Source organism: Lepidochelys kempii, chromosome 2 (genome assembly GCF_965140285.1).
Source record: "Lepidochelys kempii isolate rLepKem1 chromosome 2, rLepKem1.hap1, whole genome shotgun sequence".
NCBI classification, from domain to species: Eukaryota; Metazoa; Chordata; order Testudines; family Cheloniidae; genus Lepidochelys; species Lepidochelys kempii.
In genome coordinates, this window is record NC_136381.1 from 85,440,054 (window position 1) to 85,453,994 (window position 13,941).

At 46.6% G+C, this 13,941-nt stretch overlaps 1 protein-coding gene across 3 annotated transcripts; it reads left to right on the top strand.

The window, feature by feature from the left end:
* The first annotated feature begins 1,778 nt into the window (after positions 1-1,778).
* On the top strand, positions 1,779-12,819 carry LOC140906810 (myosin regulatory light chain 12B). Of its 3 annotated transcripts, XM_073331490.2 has the most exons (5): positions 1,779-2,000; positions 6,779-6,812; positions 6,930-7,128; positions 7,303-7,464; positions 11,474-12,819. In XM_073331490.2, the coding sequence occupies exons 2-5, from the start codon at positions 6,795-6,797 to the stop codon at positions 11,644-11,646; spliced, it is 552 nt and encodes a 183-aa protein (XP_073187591.1). In that variant the 5' UTR covers positions 1,779-2,000; positions 6,779-6,794; the 3' UTR covers positions 11,647-12,819. The 3 variants fall into 3 exon arrangements, with proteins under 3 accessions (XP_073187591.1, XP_073187592.1, XP_073187593.1); XM_073331491.2 differs by lacking the exon at positions 6,779-6,812 and having other exon boundaries at positions 1,782-2,000; XM_073331492.2 differs by lacking the exons at positions 1,779-2,000; positions 6,779-6,812 and adding an exon at positions 2,256-2,767.
* The last annotated feature ends 1,122 nt before the right edge of the window (positions 12,820-13,941 follow it).

Genomic DNA, 13,941 nt, shown 5'->3' on the forward strand with positions numbered 1-13,941 from the left:
GAGCCTGTACCCACTCCCATACCCTAACCCTCTGCCCAGTCTGGAGCTCCCTCCCACACTCCAATCTCCTTGGCCCCAACCTTCAGCCTGGAGCCCCATCCTGCACCTCAACTCCCCTCATCTTGTCAAAGTCAGATTCAGGACTCACATAATTTGTTAGACCACTCTGTTTATTAGCAAAGCGCCTTGCTAATGCACCCAGATGTGAGCCCCTCTCTGAGGCCCAAGATAACCTATTTATACAGCTAAGCCAAAGCCAATTTAACATAAGAGACAAAAGAAAGCAGAAACTGACAAATATACATACATATCTTATTTGCATACTAACGTTTACCAATCTCCTAGCTCAGTAGGAGCTCTAAGTTAATTAGTTTGAGGACCCATTGTCTCACACTCCTTAATGTTTCTCTTCCTGACAACTATATTTCAACAAACCCTTCAAGTAGCATTTCTTTAATGAATTATAATTTCAATATAATTATTCTACTTTCACAATCTCCAGCCCCACTCCAGAGCCCTCACCCCCTCTCACACCCCAACCCGATGAAAATGAATGACTGAGCAAGGGTGGGGGAGAGCAAGCAATGGAGGGTGGAGAAATGAAGTGAGTGGGGGTGGGGCCTCAGGGAAGGGGTGGGGCCGTGTCAGGGTGTTCAGTTTTCTGCAAATAGAAAGTTGGCAACCCTAGGAAGGATGCTGGTGCAAGCCCCTAGCAGCAGGGCAGCTGGGGCATGCAGCACCCCAGGGTTCTGTGGACAGCCCCCAGTACAGCCTGTGAGGCCTGGCTGTGTTCAGGGTGTGCCCTGGTGTCACCTCACCCACCAGGGCCCCCGGGGGGAGTGGGGCAGCTACAGGGTAGGAAACTACCCCATGTGGGAGCCAACCCATCCCTTGCGCGGCCAACTGTGGTGGGTGTGTTCCTGGGTAGCCAAACGGCTCCCCTACTTTCCTTACAGAGTCAGCTGCTGCCCCTCGCAGTTACAGAGCTGAACTTGAAAATGTGACCTGAGCGCAGCTCATGGGCTCCAAATGGGCAAACAAGAGACCCCCACCATTCCCTTTATTTAAAAAAAAAACAACTCTCATGGTTTTAAGCCAGTCTCCTGGTTTGGCAGGGAGGGCTGACTCATGACAAGACATCGCCGTCATGCATGTAAAAGGTTGCCATAAGGAGGAGTGTGATAAATTGTTCTCCTTAACCACTGAGAACAGGACAAGAATTTATGGGCTTAAATTGCAGCAAGGGAGATTTAGGTTAGACATTAGGAAAAACTTCCTAACTGGAACAAATTGCCTAGGGAGGTTGTGGAATCTCTGTCAGGGGAGGGTTTTAAGAACAGGTTAGACAAACGCCTCTCACTGGTAATCTTAATACTTAAACCTGCCCCAGTGCAGGGGGCGGACTCAATGATTTATAGAGCCCCCTTCTAGGCTTACATTTCTATGATTCTGTTTTAAACAGGTGAGGTTGGCAACAATACCCGCCCTGCAACTGCAGGGGGCGCCAGAGCAAGCGGGGAACCCTCCGTCGCCCCCCTGCGGCAGCTACCGCGCCCGGCAGGGCAGCACAGCTCCGCCCCCTTCCTGCGCGGACTATATGGGGTTGTGCGCAAGCGCGCTATAGGGCGGGGTTACCTGTGTACGAGTCCTCGCTAGCCCCGCCCCGTGGAACGCAGTGAGCGCACAGGACCGCACCATCACATAAGCGGGGGGGGGGGAGTTAAGGTTCGAACCATCTCTGCCGGGCGGGGGTCGTGAGCAGCAGAGTCACTGCAGAGCAGCCGCGCTCCCCTCTCTACAGTGTGCGGCGCGGTTGCGTCCCGGGCCCTTCTGACGCCCTCTCCTCGTTGATGGTTTAGCCCCTGTGTCCCTCGTCGCCCCCCACTGGCCGGGCGGTGGTTCGCTCCGGGACCGTGCTCTCCGGAAGTGTTGGGGCAGTTAGAAGCGCCCCTAGTTTCTGCCAGTTCCGATTGGACCTGAGTCTCTACGGCAGCCGCCAGGTGAGGCCGCGTCGCGCGGCCCCGGTGACAGCGCAGGGCCCGGGCGGGGCGAGGGGTCCCTGCCCCAAGGCTCTGGCGGGCCGCGCCCGGGAGCGGAGAGCAGCTCAGGGCCGGTCTCCGCGCCGCACCCCCGGGCCGGGCCGGGCCGGGCCCCGCCTCGCCCAGGGGAGGCCCACGGGTCCCTCCTTCCGGGGACCAGGCCCTGGCACGCGCTGCTGCCCCGACTGTCGCTGGGAACCGCGGGGCGGGCGTTACCCGGGGCCCTGCGCAAACGTCTCGGGCCGACCCGCCCTGGCTGGCCGCCCACCCCCTGGGGGCCCGGACAGCCCGCAGCGGGGGCCGCTTCCATCCTGGCGCAGTTGCCCCTTCAGCTGCGGCACCGCCGGGAGGGGGCGGAGGGAAATTGCTTGCCAGCCCCCTCAGCGTCTGAGAGACGGGTCAGCGCCCGGGAGCTCCGGCCTGTGCGTGCCGGGAAAGGGACTGGCAGGAAACGGCTGCAGAAAGTCATGGCAGGGAACCCTCCCCCCACAATCCCCATCCCCGCTGGTGCGATGCTGAGCTGTGCAACCGCTCGCACTGCGCCTCGGTTATGTAGCATTTTTCAGTCTGGAAGGATCCGAATAGGCTGCATAAACTGTCTGCCTACCCAGGAGTTTGCTACGCTCGTCACACTGCAGTGCAGCTGTAGGGGAATGTGGTGTGACAAGAGTGAGAGAGCAGTGATGGAAGGGAAATAATGGAATAAAAGAGAGCGGAAAATAGAAGAGGTAAGACAAGGAAAGGAAAAACAAGTATCCCATTCAAAGTGGTGGGTCTAGTCCAGGGGTCGGCAACCTGTGGCACAGGCTGACTATTAGTGGCACTCTGCTGCCAGCCAGGGTCCCAGCCGTCAGCCCCGCTCAGCCCGCTGCTGGCCTGGATGGACAGAACCCCGCGTTGGCAGCGGGCTGAGCGGGCCAGCAACCGGGACCCCGCCTGGCAGGGGCCGGCAGACAGAGCCCCGGGCCAGCAGTGGGCTGAGCCGCTCAGCCTGCTGCTGGTCTGGGGTTCTGGCCGCCGGCCCCTGCCAGCCTGGGTTCCGGCTGCTGGCACCACTCAGCTCACTGCCCATCTGGGGTTCTGTCGGGGGGCCCCCTGTAAATGTAAAATTTATTACTGGCACGCGAAACCTTAAATTAATGAAGACTTGGCACACCACTTCTCAAAGGTTGCCGACCCCTGGTCTAGTCATTGAACTGAAGCACTGATTCCAGAAGAAGTTAATTCAAGCATTAGGAAGTTGTACCACAGGGTGAGATTGTTCAAAGGTAAGGGACAGAATATGGGGCACTTACATGGCTCTTATGTTCTTTGGCATTAGTGGGACATTGGCATACTTTGACCTGCTTCTGAAATGGAACTGTCCTTTTTATTATAGGGTTTAGTGTGCCACTTTATTGATGTAAATACAGCGACCAAACTGAGTGTTGTTTTTTTAGGATCTGACTGGCTTTAAACTTGAGTAATGTATTCATATAGCACCACAAATTACTATTTGCTGTGGAACTGTGGAGTTCAGTTGTTGAGCGTTTTAAGAGGCAGACTACTGATTAGTGCTCTATTTGCTCCACCTAGTCTCAGATAGTGAGTAAAGTGCAGACCACAGACCCACTCCTCATTCAGACTGTGCAAGCACGTGGACCTAGCTATCTTGAGAGCCACTGGGTTTTATAGAGCCATGTGAAAATCCAAGCCAATGTTACATGATGGGGAAGAAGAAATGGGTGTGCATGCAGATATTTACTATTTTTAACTGCTTCCCCTTGTGCCCTTTTGTGCTATCTTTCATTTTAGATATAACCCCTAATTAGACAATGGGAAATTGTCAAACAGCTGGTGCAATGTTTACACTGGTGCTTTACAGCGTTGAAACTTGCTGCGCTCAGGGAGGTGTTTTTTCACACTCCTGAGCGAGAAAGTTGCAGTGCAGTAAAGAGCCACTGTAGACAAGCCCTCACTTTGGGCCTCAAGGTCTGTAGGAGCAGAGCTTCCTTTCTGCAGATCCATATAGCCCCCCAGTTAAACTTCGGAACGCATCTTACTTAAGGCCATGCATGGAAGAGAGAATTCTAAATGAAAATAGCTTGAAAGTGTTTCAGTGGAATTCAGTTTACACTTACCTCTCCCTCCCAAAAATGTGCTTTTTAATAATACTGCAACTTCAAAAAAACTTCCAAATGTTAGATCTGGAACCTGTCAGTTATTGTATCCAGCCAATTCCTTATTTATCCTTAATCTCATCCAGGGGTGAAAGTAATTTAAAGAACTTGCTGGTACTCGGATTCCTGAGGAGGGGGCGGGGGCTTTTAAATCCCCAGGCCCTTTAAATCAGGGGCTAGGGCTGTGGTAGCAGCAGCTGGGAGCCTGGGGCCCTTTAAATCACCCCCTGAGCTCCCAGCTGCAGAGGTGGCTGGGAGTCCTGAGGCTCGGGGGTGATTTAAGGGGCCCGGAGCTCTAGCTGCCACTACCGCAGCAGAGCCTTGGATCCTTTAAATTGCCAACGGAGCCCCGGGGGTCCAGCAGCAGGGCCCGGGGCTCAGGCTGCCGCTGCCCTCAAGGGCCCTTTAAATCGTCCCCGGAGCCCTGTTGCTGGAGCCCTGGGGTAGCAGCGGCGGGGCTCCGGCAGCTATTTAAAGGGCCCGGTGTAGTAGAGGCTGCCGGAGCCTCGCCGCCACTACCCCAGGACTCTGGGAGGCTCCGAGGGCTATTTAAAGGCCCCGGGGCTATCGCTGCCTCTACTGCCCCAGGCTCTTTAAATCACCCCCGGAGCTCTGGGGTAGCAGCAGTGGGGCTACAGCGGCGATTTAAAGGGCCCAGGGTGGTAGCGGCGGCAGGAGCCCTGGGCCCTTTAAATCGCCACCCAGGCCCCGCTGCTGCTACCCCACTGGCAGCAGTTTAAAGGGCCTGGGCCTCCTGCCGCTGCTGGGAGCCCCAAGCCCTTTAAATTGCTGCCTGGGGAAGCCAGTCTGCCCTGGTATGGTGCACTGGCTCTTGCCAGCAGGGGTGGCAGGTTTGTAGAAATTTTGGTGGTGCCCAGACCCTGCCTCTGCCCAAACTCTGCCCCCCCCCCCCAACTCCACCCCCTACCTGCCCAAGGCTCTGGGAGGGAGTTCGGGTTGGGGAGGAGATCTGGGGTGAAGGCCCTGGGCTGGGGCAGGGGATAGGGCTGCAGGCTCTGGGAGGGAGTTTGGGGATGGGAGGGGGTGCAGGGGTGAGAGCTGTGGGGTGTGGCTGGGGATGAGGGGTTTGGGGTGTGGAAGGGGGCTCAGGGCTGAGGCAGAGAGTTAGGGTGCAGGGGGGATGAGGGCTCTGGCTGGGGCTGCAGATGAGGGGTTTGGGGTATTGGGCTAGGGCAGAGGGTTGGGGTGTGGGGGGATGAGGGCTCTGGCTGGGGGTATGGGCTCTGGGGTGGGGCAGGGCTGGGGATGAGCTTGGGTGTAGGTAGGCTGCCCTGGGACTGGAGCCAGAGAGGAGGACTCCCCCAAGCCCTCTCCCCACCGGCAGCAGCGAGCTCTGGGGTAGGGGCCCCCCCTCCGGCAGCACACTCATCCTCACCACTGTCACTGCAGGTGCTCCTAGGGCCCCTCTCAGGTCCAGGAATCTCCCTCGCCTCCCCTGTGGTGGGTGCTGGGGGTGGGGGCCTGCCATCACATGTGCACCTCGTCCCCTACTGCTGCCCCTCACTGTAGCCTCACTGGGAGTGGGGGATGGGGCTGGCCCTTGGCCATCGTGGGGCAGACGCAGTGACTGCAGGCAGTGGGGGCGGCTGTACTAGAGGAGGGTCCCACCGGAAAATGAAAGGGTCTGAGGGGGGAGGGCAGCCTGCCATGCCACTAGTGGATGTGGAGCACTAGGACCCTGCGGCAGCAGTGTATGCAGAGAGGCAGCATGGTGCTGCAGGAGAGAGACAGGCATGCTCTGCTCCGGCACCCAGGGAGGCACCCGGTGGCAGCAAGGGGGAGCCAGGGGACACTCGGGGGAGATGTGAGGGGGCAGCAGGTGGGACCAGGCGGGGAGACCCGGCCCTGAACATTGGTGGAGCCGGGCCTCCGGGCCCTCAATATTGCTGGAGCCATGAGCCCATATAACTCGCCTCTGCTGCTTGCCGGTAAGCCGCACAGGGGCGCCGTACAGGGGCGTAGGGGCTTACTTTCACCTCTGATCTCACTCCACCTTTATTTACCATGCTCATCCAACTTTAACCTTAACGTTTTCAGAGTTTACAAACTCTACTTACTCTAAAACAGGGTTGTTTTCTAACATCAAACCAATTATTCAATTTGTAAAAATATTATTCTATTCCACCAACCTGCCATCATATTAGAAGCCATTGAGCTCCATTATAACTGATGCACCTTGGAAATATATTCCTTCAGTATTGTCATTGTACATTTAATAATCTTGGATATGATACATTCTACAGCATATTTTTATTTCAGAACAAAACGAGAACAGAGTTATGGTTGGGTTTGTGTTGTAAACATATTGAGGTGATGGTGACTTGTGAATGATTATACGGCATTGGGGAACTGCTTAAACTACTTAGCACATCATTTCCAGACTGTACAACTTAAACCAAAAAAACCCCAAAATGTTGACTGCTCTCATAAAGCAAGCTTGATATTTTTTCATTTTCAGACTGAAGTCTTATAATGACTTTTTTTTTTGGTTCGAAGTCTGGCTGTTGTTCTGTTTTCTTGTATTTTTTTCTTCTTTCTCTCCCTTCATTCCTGATGAAGAAAAAGGGTTCTGGTGATGAGGAGTAGGGGAATGGTAAACATTTTTTTTAATCAGCTAGCTATAAACTTTAGCTGTAAATCATCATTACAGCTGTTATGTAAGTTCTAAGTTCGTATTTTACTCAATGTATTTACTTCCCCCTCCCCCCAGAATCCAATAATCAACATGTCTAGCAAAAGGGCAAAGACAAAGACCGCCAAGAAGCGCCCTCAGCGTGCAACCTCCAATGTGTTTGCAATGTTCGATCAGTCACAGATTCAAGAATTCAAAGAGGCCTTCAACATGATTGATCAGAACAGAGATGGCTTCATCGACAAAGAAGACTTGCATGATATGCTCGCTTCCCTTGGTAATGTTCTCCAGTTACAAAATTATTACTTTCTTGTAAACCATTGTCTCAAATAAGTCTAGTAGTATGAATTTGTTAAAACTTCAATATGTGAGAACTGTGTTGTGAAAGATGACTAACTTCTAAATGCATACAGTGCTCTTTAATTTTAAGAAGTGACTTATTTACTTGTAGGTAAGGATCCCACTGATGCATACCTAGATGCCATGATGAATGAGGCTCCAGGCCCCATTAACTTCACTATGTTCCTTACAATGTTTGGAGAAAAACTAAATGGCACAGATCCAGAAGATGTAATCAGAAATGCTTTTGCTTGTTTTGACGAAGAGGCAACAGGTAAGTGGATGAAACACCTCTCTTGGGATTTCTGGTTTTTTCCACTGTTGTTCAAGCCTAACAGTATAATCTAAATTTGTTACATAGGTGAGGATTTGTTTGGCTAACAGGCTCATTTTGGTATCTTGATAAAATGTGGTATGACACAGGGACAGGTGTCCTAACTTTCATGTCCTATCAAGTGATGATAAACTGATATATTAAAGTTAGGGTGAAGATGAAGATTGTCCCCTTGTCTGTTTCTGTAAGAGTATTTGCATACCAGTATTTGTCTCCTACAATGGGACTTCAAGGAAGAACATGTAACTAGGCAATATGCAAACTCCCCAAAATGGAGTATGAGATATAACTGCCTGAGGAGGAGGAATTCAACCAAAGTAGCAGGCTCGATGGGCAAACGTCAATTTCTGTGGCTTTTAAAATGTAACTGAGATGGGAGGTCTTTAGTTTGAAGGTAATTGACTTGGCCCGCTCTCCAGACCCATACATCTACACAGTATCCAAGGCTCTTGTTCAGGCCCTCCTGTTGCATCTTAACTACTGTAATCTCTTCTCTAGTCTTGGTGCCAACCATATTGTCCCCTCTTTAAGTCCACACAAAATGTCACTTTTCCTGGTTTGTCACTCTGACTACATCACCCCGACTGTGAATTTTCTGGTGTCTTGGAAAAAGGTCATTTCTGTTGTTGCAGAATCACAAATCCATGGGACCCAGGTTGAGAGAAATGAGGTGGTCACGCCTCTCAGCTACTTTTTCAAGATTTCTGCTGACTCAGGCAGATGCCATTGTATTGGTTTGCAGTCTCTTCATGTTTCAAAGTTACCTTTGAAACTGCAAGTCTAGAAACTTTTTTTAATGAAAGTTGAGATTCTGGAGTACAATCCAGCAGAAAGGGGTGAATTCAACAGCACTCACTATACTCAGCAAATATAGTCCTATAAGCACTTTGGAAACTGGGGTCAAGCCTTCATTAGCATGTTTTGAAATTACATCAGTTTCATACCTCCGATGTCATTACACATGACCTTATCTCACAATTGTCTGCTGTAGCATTTTTAATCTCATCTGTGGATGTGCAGTCTGAGCCTTTCAAAGTGTATTGTCCCATTTCAAACACCTATTTTGAAACTGTATTTTTAGCACCTTTTGCCTTTTCAAGGGATAACCCCTTCCTGCTGGAGCCTAGATAAACAGCCCTTCTTTGCTAAGGTCTTTTCAGATGTTAATTGACTTCCCTCCCTCCCTAGGGAAATATCTCAATCCTCTTCTAAAAGAGGAAGTCTGTTCCTAGATGAATTATTTTCTCTCCACAGGTGGTCTTTCTGATTCACTATGCTTACAGTTTAGTATGTATGTCAAAAAAGAGAGCATATCATTAAGGACATAAAGAAAATGTTTACTTAGAAGTATTGTTAATGTCATGCTTTCTATCTTTATTATCAATTGGCTTGAAAGGTGCCTCTGGTTCAGTCCTCCTCCCAGCTAGTAACAATCATTATCTGTAAAGGTTTCAGAGTAGCAGCCGTGTTAATCTGTATTCGCAAAAAGAAAAGGAGTACTAGTGGCATCTTGGAGACTAACCACTTTATTTGAGCATAAGCTTTCATGAGCTACAGCTCATAGATCAGTTTTAGTCTCACCTTGAATTGATTCCACAGTCTCCTTTAGCGTTTTGCTCCATTGCCTAATTGTATACTTCATTTTTCTTGATATTTAACACACCTTTCTGCTGAAAGTTGTGCCTATTTTTCTTCATTGACTAAGATATATAAATGTTCTTTAATATTCCTTCATACATTTTTGACCACTGTGTTGTTGCCTTTGACTTGTTTTTTCCTGAGATCTGTACTTTGAACAATGTGTTATTAAGAAACTTATAGTTCTCTTGAACCATTTTCAGCATTTATCAGTTGTCTCCATCCGCATGCATATGTATGTGTTCTGGGTCGACTAACTACTGTTACCTCAGTTCTATGTCAGTGTAACTCCATGTGGTGAATAATGCCAAGAAAGTATACAAAGGAATGGAGTTTTTAGTGGTGTGAAACTAGAGTAATGCAGTTGTGACCCAGGCTGACTTGATATAGCACATCTTCTTCCCCATTTGTTTTTCTGTCTCCATCTGAAAAACATGTCATATCCTTCTATATTGTAGTTGTATACTACTTCTCCATATCTGTCCGAATAGCACCGGGAACCAATCTAGTTGTATGGGTAAAGTTTGTTCCTCTACTCTTAGTTCTCCCCAATATCTGCTTTGTCTCTGACAGTATGCCCCAAGATCCATTCTAAATTAGTTGTTTTGATTCTTTTATTCCATCTGCCTTAGTGAGGCTACTTTATGGTATATAGTCAGTATCTATTTGAGTCCTGTTACCTTCGCAAACTTTTCCTAGTTTGGTAGCGCTGTTCAGGGTTTTAATCCAGTACAGAACTATTCAGATGGAGGAATTAAGATCCATGTAGATGAATTTCACCACCAAAAAGTCCTGCACTCTTGTGACAAATAATCCTTACACCATCTCCTGTCACTCATTTATCTCTAAATATTCTACCAGTTCTGGGATGCTAATCTGTGTAGTCATCTCCTTCAGTTGTTGATCCAGGTCTGTGAAGTGCTATGATCCCATCCTGAGAGCCTCTGGCCCTGTTAATATGGATGTGGATAATTGAAAGGTTCTCTCCTACTGTTCTTAATGTAGAATATTGGTTTAACCTCTTTAACATTGAGACACCATACAAAGGCTTGTCCATCACTCACTGGTTGTCTGTCTTTTTTGGTCCACTCTGCTTGTCTGGCTTTCTGTCCTCCGGTCTTCTCTGATGATCTCCGCTCACTGAGGTTATCTAGTCCCTTTCTAAAGCATCAGTTTCTGCAGAACCTGTTTTTTGACATGCTTGTCCTTAATCGTTGTGGTGTCCATTTGTGGTGTACACCTGTCTTGCATAGTCTAATAGTCCTTCTTGTAGCAGTCTGTCAGCTAGTTTGTTTGTTTGAGTGGTTTGTCTCCAGCTAGAGCTCAATCACTTATACTTTTTCCTTTAACAGGGCAACTACTGTGCATTTGCGGCAATGTAGGTTACTTATCTTGACATCAGGATGTGGCCCATCCTTTGAACTCAGCTGCTGCTGCCATTTTTTCCCCACACTCCACTTCTTTGTACTTTCTAAATTTCTCTGGGATTATTTGTCAACCAATGGCTCTAGTAATATCTATTGATGTTAAGTTAACTTGCTTTTCAGTATCCAAGTCATCTTAACTTCTTGTTTTATCCCTGTGTTAATAATTTCCTTGTGTTCTTCTGCTAATCTCTGTTTATCATAAAATAAGTAGCTTCAGTTGTCCCACCTTCCTCCAACTCCTCATAGCAAGCTTTCCTGCCTCCTGATTTAATTTACTCAGGCTATCTGCAGGTCTCCTCAGTTATAAGCCTCCTCCTGGACATGTGCCATGTATTTTCAGTATCCAAATGAAACTCCCTCTAGCAACAGAACTTGACAGCAATGAAAAAGGCAAATGGCTGCTATTTAGTCAGCAGAGGAAACTACTAGGTGTATTTGTGCATCCACTGTAAGCTAAAGTTAAGAAGAATACAATCCCTTAAAAAAAAATGCAAATTGCACAATAGAGCAGCAGTGTCCTTATTTATTTCTGCCTCAGTTAGCAACGTCTTTGTTCTTCCATTTTAAAATCTCTTTCAAGTGCCTGTACTTCTGTGTACTATATCTCTGTAAAACAGTCCCTCTTTTCATGAATCCTTGTAAATTGTATCAGAACAACTGCCTCTCTGGAATTTGAGAAGATTAGTTTATGGAAGTTTTAATAATGTCATAAAGAGCCATTCTGGTCTCTTGGTGCAAGTACACTCATTTATTGTATGCTATAATAGGCAGATACGTATCTATTGCTGTTGGCGTGACTGTTTATCCTACTGTTGACACATCTTTGCATATGAAGAAGTAAAAAATTTTCTCTATCCTGATTCCTCGTGTATATTGCATTCTAGGGGTCATTCAAGAAGATTACCTGAGAGAGTTGCTGACAACAATGGGAGACAGGTTTACAGATGAAGAAGTAGATGAGCTATACAGAGAGGCACCAATTGACAAAAAGGGCAATTTCAATTACATGGAATTTACACGCATCCTTAAACATGGCGCAAAAGACAAAGATGATTGAACAAAACTGCAGACACCTGCAGATAACTTCTTGTTTTCACTCATGTTTATTTCTCAGGGTTGGTTTTTTTTGTTTTTTGGTTTGCTTTGGTTTTTGTTTTTTTTTGGGGGGGGTGGGTTTGCTGGTAGAACCTGTTGCATGCAGTTTAGCTTCACAGCTTTTGCCTTTCTCCATGAATTTATGAATTTCCGGCCATTATGGCACACTTGCACCTCTGTAATCAAACTGGAAGTGGCAGATTTTATTGTAGTTAAAAGTATTTGGGGATAAAGATCAGTGAATGTGAAGGCCAAGGGAAAAAGACCTATTTCTGGATTTTTACATTTTTATAATAAATATAATTTTGAAATAAAGATTGTTATATAAATAAAATACCTCATTAAACCTGTTCTTGTAAAGAGGCCTTTCTATCAATAGGTGGAAGCCTTTTCCCAATTTGATGGTTATATCAACTTTTGACATTTTAGTTCAGAATTAAAATGCTAAGCAGTGGGTTTACAACTTGTACAACGGTAACCTACAAGTCTTCATTTAAATGTTACCATTCTTGCACTTAAGTTGGGCAGTGACATTACATTTTGTGTAACATGGTGAGGAACCTCCTTTATTTAAAACTCTGGTACAGAGCAAAGGAATGGTTCTAGTCTTAGAAGTCATTTGCTTGGTGTTATGAAAAAATCCTGGAGTTGTGCCCAGTGTTAACTGTACAGCATTTAATATTCTGGTAACTTAGTTTTTTGTGGAATATGTTAGGCTTTTCCAAAGGGAAAATATTCTGTAAATGGAAGATTTTGGCTAGACATGACCAGAACATCGGTTTCATGATCCTTACAACATTTGCAGGAGTGAGCCTTCTGGCAAATCTCAGACCTGTGGTGGTACTAGGTTTCTTTTTAGTTGATGAAAAATGTTTTCTCCTTTTCCTCTCCTCTTGCCATTCTCTCTCAGAATTAAGTGTTTTGGCTTTGGGGCTGGACAGAAAGTGTGAACTTAATCTAATGTTTCTCTCTCTCTCTGTTTTTACAATGTTATTTCTGCCTCTTTGGGGCAACTGGGAACATATACATTTTGCTTTCAGAATGAAAGTTCTTTATTTTGAAAAGAGAGCTTCTGCCCACTTGCAGGGTAGGAAACTTAAAAAAAAATAAATAAAAGGTACAATTATGGAAAAAATATGACATGGGGTTGGATTTATTCATAGCTTTGTATTTGATCCTAGGCCTTCTGTATATTTTAACAGTTTGAGGGGCAAATTTTCTACCCACAAAGATTCTGTTAAAAGTTCCTAGAATTTCAGTACACAGTTCCAGTAAACTTGATTCTTTAATACTTTTCTTTATTTAAAAAAATATATATATAAAAAGTGGGGAGTGGGGTATTTATAACAATTCTTTATCCAAAGCAACTTAATGAAATAATTGGTCTACCATGGCGCTAATGTATGTTTGTTCTTGTGCCACAGTGTAGGGTATATATAATCATTTTATCCATTATTCTGCACACTTAGAGGCCACAACTTATGTATTAGACTGTTGCCTTGGGATTTAGCTGCTTGTTGGCTGCAGTTTGTTGGTACAGCCTGGCCTTTGTGTAGAAGGTTGGATTGTAGCATTCCAATGTTGCTATGTTAGGACAAACAAAGTGCTCTTTTAATATGTTTGCTTGGAAGCTACTATAATATAACTTTTGCTCATGAGCTTTGTGCCTTAAAATTAGGAACCTTGTGTGAAACCTTGCAACTGGATCCCTCCAAATGTGGGGGATTGGTGAGTGGGGGAAATCCAGTATCTGAATCTAGGATGGAAAGTGCTGCCCTTTCTGGCTGGACCAAACTACTGAACTGAACACTCCTCAACTTTTGAGGGAAGGTCCAGGTATGAATTTTGCAATATGTACACAAGTCTTATTTAGATTGTATGCCCTTTTGTTGTAATATGCATAACAGTAATAGCAGATTCAACAAAATATCTCCACCCATCTTTTCCAGATTTCTTAAGGTTCAATTTTACACTCTAGGATACCTATGAGAATGGACGCCCTGCTTTATTTACCAAATTTCCACTTGTTTTACAGTTATTGGTTATACCTCTGGAAGTGAGGTTACAGAACTGACCAGTTGACATTGACTGAGCCTGTTTTGCTGGTTCTAGAAAGGTTGCTGTGGTGAACCAAATTTTGGGAAAAGATCCATAAGATGGAAATATAACTAGTTTTGTTTAGAGGTAAGTTTATGGCATTCTAACTGAACTGTCTTGGGTTCCAAAGCTCAGTGAAAATAAGAATTTTATAATGAAA